This window comes from Emys orbicularis, chromosome 12 (genome assembly GCF_028017835.1).
Source record: "Emys orbicularis isolate rEmyOrb1 chromosome 12, rEmyOrb1.hap1, whole genome shotgun sequence".
NCBI lineage: Eukaryota > Metazoa > Chordata > Testudines > Emydidae > Emys > Emys orbicularis.
The window spans coordinates 45,902,094-45,911,628 of NC_088694.1; the positions used below are offsets into that span (position 1 = coordinate 45,902,094).

The window sequence follows — 9,535 nt, forward strand, 5'->3', positions numbered from 1 at the left end:
AACCAAAACACACTGTATTTGGTAAAATACAAGGCAGATTGATTAACTACAGAAAGATAGATTTGAAGTGATTATAAGTGGGGCGCATAAAGGTCAGAGATAGTTACCACAAGAAAATAAAAGGTACATATGCCTTCTATACCCTAAACTTTTAGTCTAAGCAGGATTTGAATCACAGTGTTTCTCACCCTGACAGATGGTACAATCAGGTTACAGTTCCTCAATACAGAGACTGGACTCTTTTGAACCTGGGACCAAATTTCCCCTGCTCAAAGCCTTTGTTTTTCTGACATGATTCAAGGTGTTGAGATGGGAGGGCAGGGGGAGAGAGGCCAAGGGAATATGTCACTTCCTCTCTTTTATACAGGGAAACGGTGTCTTAGGGTACGTCTATACTTACTTCCTGGTCCGGATGTAAGCGATCGATCTTCTGGGATTGATTTATTGCGTCTTGTCTAGACGCGATAAATCGATCCTGGATCGATCCCGGAAGTGCTTGCCGTCGACACCGGTACTCCAGCTCAGCGAGAGGAGTACGCGGCATCGACAGGGGAGCCTGCCTGCAGCGTCTGGACCCGCGGTAAGTTCGGACTAAGGTACTTCGAATTCAGCTACGTTATTAACGTAGCTGAATTTGCGTACCTTAGTCCGAAGTGGGGGTTAGTGTGGACCAGGCCTTAGGTGTAGTGAGTTTGTGAAGTCTCAGACCGAAGTGGCTTGTGAAGGACAGTGAATACTTCCCTGGTTGACACCAAATGGGGCCTCTGGGTCACAGGGGGCTGGGAGCCAGGAATCTTGGGTTCTCTCCACAGGTTGGAGGGTAGTGGGGTATACAGGTTGGAGGGGGGCTGGGAACCAGGACTCCAGGGCTCTCTCTCCCGGGCTCTGGAAGGTAGTGCTGACATCAGCCACTGCAATAACTACTATGGCTGTAAATTGACCTAACTTAGGTTGATTTAAAATTGTAGTGTAGAAATGCCCATCAAGAAGCCCTCCTGCCTCTGTTGCTGTGATCGAGGCTGATGGCTGGTCTGCCCACCACCACCCTGTTCATGGCTGGGCCATTGTGAGAAAGATCAAAGGGCCGTGTTCCCCACCACTGAGGTCAATCAGTGTCACCCCCAGCACAGATATATGGGCAGGGAGCTGAATGAGGATGGGGCCAGATGATAAGAGGTCCAGATGTGCACAGCAGCACTGATGTGAGCCTCCATCCAGAGCAGCCCTGGATCCTGCCAAACATGTCCCCACCAGGGTCATCTGCATGCAGCTGTGCAGGGACGCAGCTGGGCAGTTTCCACCCAGCTTTGGAGGATCCCCAGCTGCCAGGCTGTAGCACGGCCTGTCCTTCCTCACAGCCTGTGTGGGGCTGTGGTTGGAAACTGAGACTCCTGAGCTCTGCATTCGGATGAATGTGTGGGTGACCCTGAGGTTTCCTGCCACCCCACCCTGCATTGACTCTGAACATGCAGGTACAGATCTTGCTCTTGCTTCCCACAGCTTTTCTCCTGCCCCACTGGGCTCAGGCTGGTTAGTACAGCTGGGATCAGGGCCACCTGGGGCTTTGGGATGAGTGGGGGAGTCTTAGGGATGGGGACTCAGTTGGTTGTATCTAGGGGCCTGTGACAGTCTGTACCCCTATGTTCACCCCTCTTATGGGACTGTGATAAATTGTGTACAAAGTATGCCTTGTCTGGTATCATTCAAAATTTCATAAATGACTGATCATTATTGTCCTGGTAAAATATATGTGGCATATGAAGTTATAAGATTCTACTGTATGGTGTTACTACGACATGCTACAAGTCTGGGGAGCAGTCACAAACCAGCTCCACAGAGACAAAAGGCTCACTGATGTTTCAGCCAGGTGTCAACAAAAGCAAATGGACCATCACCTGCTTACTTGGCCATTCTTGGGCAGGAAAGAGGGTATGGGCAAAAAATCTACATCTTGACAATGAAACAGCTTGGAGTTCCTTTCCATACAGACTTTATGTCTCCTAAACGTCAGCTGGAGATAATTCTCAAAGAAGAGAAAGAGCTACAAGAAGGTGGAGCAGATGCCCCCAAATGATCTATCCCTTTCCTTCTACCCACGGCACTCACAACACCGAAAGAACAAAGGAAGCAGCATTGGACTGGGGAAAGGATCCTGACTGAAGGCAATTCACCCTGTAAGATTGCAGGAACATGTGGTGAGAGACTTTTCAAATGATACCTCACAAGGCATATTTTGTATGAAATGTATCACCGTCCTGTAAAGGGTTGAAGATAAAGGTACAGACTATCACAGGGGATCGGGGCGTGTTGTCTCACCCGGCACCGTTAGCAATCAGTGTTAGCCACAGCCCATGTAAGGAAGATCTGGGGTAGGGCAAAAAGGAACAGTGACAGCAGGACCGAGGTGCCCTTGAGAGGAAAGACCTCATGTCCCAGCTCCCCATCTCTGAGCCAGCCAGCCCCCTGCCCTTGGGCCAGATCGAAGCCTGCCCCGTCCCCCCCAGAGGGGAATGGTTTCCAGCAACTGAGGCACCAAATATTGGGAACACAAGGGCTAGTTGTGCTGGGCTCGAGATGTTGCACCGCTGGTGCCTTGTAGTCTTCTAAAGCATGATCTTTGCCCATCATTGATGGTGACAGGGGCCTGTCAACCTCAGGCGATCTATTCTTCCCTTGATCTCCCAGTGCTGTCCTCAGGGGTTCGCACTGGTGAACTATGGGATGGGGGGGGTGATTGTCTTAAGGCTGAGACTGTCAGGGGTGCCTGGGAGATGTGGTCACCCCATCTCCATTCATTTGAAAGCAGGGGTCCAGCGCCTAGGGAGGAGATGGGCCATTGCTCTTGTTGGGGGTTGGGGTAAACCTTGTTCCAGGTGGGGCCTCTGCTCTCATAGATTAATGCAAGGAAGCCATTTTAGCCATCTGGGGAACCCACAGCCATAGCTTCCAACACACAGGCATGTGAGAATGCTGGAGAAGATACCAAAAAACGTGGCTCCATTGACTTCCCAGGGCGCGCCTAGCAAAGGCAGGGGCTGGGGCTTTGCTTGGAGGGACAGCTGTTCTCCACGTGCGAGAGAGAAGAGGGGTGAGAAGTGGTGAGATGGCCGAGCAGACAGTAACAGAAGTACTGGCAATGTGGCAATAGGAGCTGGACTGTGATGGCTGATACACCAGGGATTGAACTGGGGGGCCTGCCAGAACTAAAAGCATGAACTGCTCTAGATCCCCGAACCAAGAACAGGTCCCGGTGGGATCCCCTAGAAACCCCCTTTCATTCCCCATTCAGCATTGCATTTTGCACGCAGTTGGCGAACCAGTTTTTAATCCATTTCACCTGGATTAAAACAGGTTGATGTTACAGTGTCTCAATGAGAAAGTCATGTGGCACTTCGGCAAATGTCTTCCAGGAGTCCAAATCTATCTCTTCCCTCAGCATGGTCACCTCTATCAACCAGCCTTGTAATGTTGTTAAAGAACGACATCGTCTTCATTTAGCAAGGCCTGTTTTCCATGGAACCATATTGATTTGTATCAATTATATGGCTCTCTCTTAGCATCTCTACTGATGGAGTCCCATCTCTGCAATTCCACTACTTTGCTTGGGATGCTGCTCATGGACTTAGCATGTCTGACAGATGGGGGATAGGATCCACACATCCCCATGCAGACCCACCATTGCCTATCTAGAGCCATTCACGAACTATTAGAGGTCCCTGCTTGAGCAAAGCAGATGCACAAATATGTTGCTGAATCCATTTAGGTCAATTCAGGATTCATCTTGATCAAACAATTCCAGTCTAGATTGATCCACACCCATGTCCATCCATTCTAGATCCATTTAGAACAACACCATTAGTTTCTAGACCCATTGCCCCATCCTGCCAGTGCTGGACCCACCTGCTATCTGGATCCTGCATGTAGCTATAGTACGGGTCACCAAATGGACTCCAAGGCCATTGAGGGGTTGGCTGGGGAATTCAGGACTGGACCCTGCGGGAGGTGGGATGGAGGATGCTAGACCACTGATCCTCCCTTCTCTGTGTATGTGAATCCCCCAGGGGGACGGCACCTCCACTGACAGGGAGTGAGTGACGCTGGGGCTCTCAAAGCAGCCCGAGCAGTTGGGTGGCCCAGTTCCCACATGCTCCTGTGGGACCCCTCTGCCAATCCATGCCTCAGACAGGGAGGCTGGCCACAGGGCTAAGGCACAGGGCTGGGACCCACGAAATCTGGGACCAGTTCCTAGCTCAGTCCAGGCTCCCTGTGGATTTCATGGGCCAGTCCCCGGGGCTGGGATTTTCATGGAGTGCTGATGGGAACTGAGCACCCAATCCCCTTAAACAGGTTTAGGAACAATCTCCCTGTGCTTCAGTTTCCCCATCTGTGCAATAAGAAGAATGTTTCTGCCTGTGTCTCTTTGAGCTGGACACTCTTTGGGGCCAGGGATTGTGGGTCTGAGCAGCACCCAGCACAATGGAGAGCCCTGATCTCGGTCTACGTGCCACCCCATTGAAAATAACAGCGATGTGTTAAGGTGCAAACTTTGACCAGGGAGCCAGGGGACCTGGGGCCATGGTGGAATCAGGAGTCGCTGGGTGGGTTCTGACTCTGGGGTGCCCAGGGGGTCAGGCTGGGAGCTCACCATGGTCCCTCCAGGACTTGAAATCTGTGGGTCTGGGTATCTCAGTGCAGAGAAGCCCAGGGGTGTTTTTTACACTTGTAGTAGGAAGGGGGCAGGGTTAACCACATCCGCAGCCAGGCTGGGTGGATACCAGAGCAGGGAGGAAACCCCCCACCCTGATATGGGCACAGCTGTGGCTGGAGGCTTCCCCAGTGGGCGTCTCTGCTCCTGGCCCATCTGGGGTGGATGTTTCTGGGCAGGAGTGTACGTGCCTCTGTGGTTCCCAGGCCAGGCCCTCCCAGACCCCTGCCTGGTCCATATAACCCCCAGGGCTAAGGCAGAGGCTCCGTGCCTGTCCGTGGAGGGCTCTGACGATGCAGCTCTTCATGCTGATCCTGCTTCCCGTGGCCTCTCTCCTGCCCCCTGGGACTCAGGCTGGTGAGTGTGGAGAAGGAAGTGGAGCCTGTGGGGAGTGGGGCCCTCACCTGGCAACAGGAGCTGTGGGCATCAGTGAGGGTCTCCCCCGGATCCTGCTTGGGCCAAGGGGGCTATAGGAAACCTGAAGCCTCTCCTGAGTGTGGCTGGGGCCCCTCAGGCTCTTTTGGGATCCCACTGTCAAGCCAAGCCCCAGACAGGGAGGTTGGTCACCGGCCTAAGGCACAGGGCTGGGACCCAAGAAATATGGGACCATTTCCCAGCTCTGCCCAGGCTTCCTGTGCGGATATTGGGCCAGTCCCTGGAACTGGGATTTTCATGGAATGCTGATGGGAACTGGGCACCCAAAGCACTTAGGAACAGTCTCCCTGGGCCTCAGTTTCCCCATCTGTACAATACGAAGAATGTTTCTTCCTGTGTCTGTTTGAACTGGACACTCTTTGGGGCAGAGATTGTGGGTCAGTGCAAGGCCTGGCACAATGGGGTCCCTGATCTTGGTCGGGGTCTGTGCTACACCTGGCACATCTCGGTCTAGGTGCCACCCTAATGCAAATACAGTAGAACCTCAGACTTACGATCACCTCGGGAGTGGAGGTTGTTCCTAACTCTGAAGTGTTCCTAACTCTGAACAAAACATTTTGGTTCTTTCAAAAGTTTAAAACTGAACATGGGCTTAATACAGCTTTGAAACTTTACTATGCAGAAGAAAAATGCTGCTTTTACCCATCTTAATTGAAATGAAACAAGCACAGAGACAGTTTCCTTATCTTGCCAAATCTTTTTTTTAAAATGTTCCCTTTATTTTTGTAGTAGTTTATGTTTAACAAAGCACTGTGCTGTACTTGCTTCTTCTTCTTCCTTTTTTTGTCTTTACTGTTGCCTGATTGCACACATCCAGTTTCAAATGAGATATGTGGGTCACAGATCAGTTCCTAACTCTGGTGTTGGTAACTTTGAGGCTCTACTGTAACAGCAATTTGTTGAAAGTGGCATTTTCCAACTCATCCACCCACTTGGGTGGAGACTTGTTTGGAGCGGATCACAAAAGGTTTTTCATTTTTCCATGGGAAAAAACTCAAAACTCTTTCTTTTACAGCGAGCAAAACCTGAAACCTTCCACCTAAAAATTACCAAAACCCAGGGGGAAAGAATCAGATTCACAAGAAAAAATCAGACATGTTCAAGAAGAGAAAAGGCTTTCTGAGAAAAAAATACCCTTAGTAAAAACCACAGTTTTCCACTGGAGTTGGTCAGTCTTGGTTGGTCACTGTGGGTTAATGGAGAAGGAGAAGCATCCACAAGGGACCTGTCAGTGCCCTTCTGGGGGCTGCCTAGCCTACTCTGGGATGACGTTGCCCCCCCAAAGCTGTTAACTCCAGGTAGCGCAATTACGGCCCCCCTCCTGGTGCATTTGGTACCGATTATCCACCCAGGCAGGTCAGAGCTTTAGATTTACCCTCCGGCCCCATGGGGTGTCCAGCTTGGGGGAGTGCTGAGGATGGGGCAGGATTCCAGGCACAGGGATCCCCAAGGAGAGCATCACAGGGGGTGGGTTGAGGTTGGGGGGACTCCCCTTTGGGATGGGGAGCTCGCTCCCAGCCCTGCCCAAGGACATGATGGGGCTCTTTGTATGAACCTGGTCTTCCCATAGGTGAGATCATCGGGGGACAGGAAGCCCAGCCCCATTCCAGGCCCTACATGGCCTATCTGGATATACAGCGCGGAAACAATAGCTTGTTATGTGGAGGGTTCCTGGTGTCGGAGAACTTCGTGCTGACGGCCGCTCACTGCAAGGGAGAGTAAGCGCCTCTGTGCTGGGGATGTTGGGGCAGGTCGGGCTTTGGCTGGTGATGGGGGAGCTGGGAGCTCTGGTGCTGTCATAGGTTGCAGGGAAGGAGCAGTTAGTAGGGCAGGCTGGGAGAGCAGAGCCCAGGGGTGTGATCTGCTCAGGGGGCATCGGCGTGTCTGTAGGGGCCTCTGCAAACCATGGTCCAGATCCAACGCTGGGTCTGTCCCATTGCCCAGATCAAGGAAGGGAGGGGCTCACAGCCCCAGGACATCTCTGCAGGGCTCTGGGCTGGGGGGACCTAGGCATAGACTCCTGTGCGGATCATGCCGGGGAGGGGTCACTGGTTCGATGGGAGCTGAGACCCAGGGGACGGGAGAACAACGAGGAGTGAAGCAGCTCATGGGAACAGCACAAGGGGTTGGTGGAGACAGAGGCTGGGACCCCCACACCACTGGGCAGGTTTTTATGCTGCAACCAGCAACCCCTAGAGGGGAAGGGCCCCTTGTGCCATTCCGCCCCCCACCACCCAGCCAGCCAATCCCCAGTCCCGGGACCAGATCGGAGCTGGCAAGCTGTACAGAAGCAGAGACTGAGATCTCGGCCGGAGACCCCAGGCTGCCTTGTCTCCTCCATGTCACTGTTCATGAGTCAGACCCTCATGTGCCCATCCCCCTCCTCACGTACGCTCCTGCCCTAACGCCCCACATATTGCTCCTTGGTTTTACAGCAAGATCACTGTCAAGCTGGGAGCCCATAACATTAGAGAACACGAAGAGAGCCAACAAGTGATCCTTGTGGGTCACCAATACCTGCACCTGGATTATGGCAAGGAGCCCCACAATAATGATATCATGTTGCTGAAGGTACTGCCCCCATCCCATTACCTCCCCCCTGTGACCTCAGACTGCTTCAGGTACCACGCCCATCCCATCACCCTGCCTCCAGTGACCCCATGGTCATGGGTTTTTGTTGGGGACGGGGTGTGTGTGTGTCCTTGAGTGTGACCCTCATGTTGATCTTCATCGGTCTTGTCTCTCAGCTGGCAAAGAGAGCGAAGCTGAATAGATGGGTGAAAACCATCAACCTGCCCCACACCAAGAAGAAAGTAAAGCCAGGGAGGAAATGCAGCGTCGCCGGTTGGGGCAGGACTGTAGCACAGAATAATTTAACCCTGGCCACCACACTCCAGGAGGTGGATGTGGAGGTGCTGAAGGATGACAAGTGTATGTATCGTCACTATAACGCCTCCACAATGATGTGTGTGGGGGACCCAGAGAAGGGCAAAGACTCTGCAATGGTAAATCTGTTCCTGGCGCCAAACTCCCTTGATAAATCGTTATTATTAATGAGGCTGTTGATGTTGCAGTCGGGCCTACGAGGGGCTATTGGGGATCAGGCCCCGCTGTGCTAGGTGCTCTAGAAGTGAATGGGAAACTAACTGGTCTTCTCTCGGAGGGAGGCAGAGACCAGCTGGATAGGGGAAAGGGTGGGGCGCTGAGACCAGCTGGGCCGTGGGGGGGGGCAAGCAGAGACTGGGGGGACATCAGGGTGGACACTGAGACCAGCTGCACGGGGTGGGGGGGGTGTCACTGAGCTGTGCATGAGTGGGAAATGACTCACTGAACTGTTCTCTATCTGTGGCTTGTTTCATTTCACAGGGCGACTCCGGGGGCCCCCTGGTGTGTGGGAAAACAGCCCAGGGCATCGTCTCCTGGGGGACCTACATACCTCCTGGGGTGTACACAAGACTCTCCACCTTCATCCCCTGGATACGGGCAACAATGAGGAGGCTGCAGCCCTGAGCCGCGCCAGAAATCGCTGCACAGGCCGGAGCTGCGCCGCTTCTGTCCTTTGGAGAGGCCCAGATGTAGGGGCTGCTTCGCAGAGGGGCTGAGCGCACCCAGGCTGAGCCCCCACCCCAACCCCAGCCATCGCGCAATTCAGGCTGCGCCCAACCCATGAGCATCAAGGCAGGGAGTCCAGGGGAGTTAGGAGTCAGGTTCAAGGCCAGCGTCCGTCGGCTCCCTTGGAAATCCTGCCTCCTTGCTAGGGAAACAGCTGCTTTATTTCCCCCGGGGTGACGGACATGAGCCAAATCTTGGGGAAGACCCGACAGTTTGTAGCTCTCCCCTCCTGTCAGCCTCTTGAGTGACTGTTTGTTGTTATCTGACCTGCAAAGTCGTGTTAAAACTGCAGTTTGCCCTGTCCTCACTGGGCCTTTCCCACGTGTTAATTCCCCCCCAGGGGGGGGAGGGGGGAGGCGGAGGCACCACCCATTCCAAACACACCTGTCCCCATGGTCAGCAAGGCCAGTGGGAAGGGAACTCAGCGAAGGCTACTGATCGCCTCTTTCCCACCACCCCTGCCCTCCCTGCTGCTCGGCCTGCTGCATTTCGCTCGCTGCTTCGTAGCCAGCAATGAATAAAAATGAAGTTACAAACAAAAGTGACTCAGTGACTGAGCGATGAACTCGAGCCATGAAATCCAGAGCAGCTGCTGCATCTGCCAGGGCCAGAATGGAATTAGCACCTATGGGGGAAGGCTGGGCTTGTGTTAATGCAGGAGGCTGGGAACCAGGACATCTGAATTCAGTGATTTCATGCAGAATGAGGCTCTGGTGGGTGCCAGTGGGGAATTAACCCCCTCAGGGCTGGAGAGGTCCCCACTGGCTGGGACAGAGATGCAGA

At 53.3% G+C, this 9,535-nt stretch overlaps 1 protein-coding gene across 1 annotated transcript; it reads left to right on the top strand.

Moving 5' to 3' along the window:
• The first annotated feature begins 4,839 nt into the window (after positions 1–4,839).
• LOC135886690 (mast cell protease 3-like) lies at positions 4,840–8,959 on the top strand. The gene is made up of 5 exons (XM_065414480.1): positions 4,840–5,062; positions 6,711–6,858; positions 7,576–7,711; positions 7,888–8,145; positions 8,507–8,959. Exons 1-5 carry the CDS (start codon positions 4,999–5,001, stop codon positions 8,648–8,650), a joined length of 750 nt encoding a protein of 249 aa, XP_065270552.1. The 5' UTR covers positions 4,840–4,998; the 3' UTR covers positions 8,651–8,959.
• The last annotated feature ends 576 nt before the right edge of the window (positions 8,960–9,535 follow it).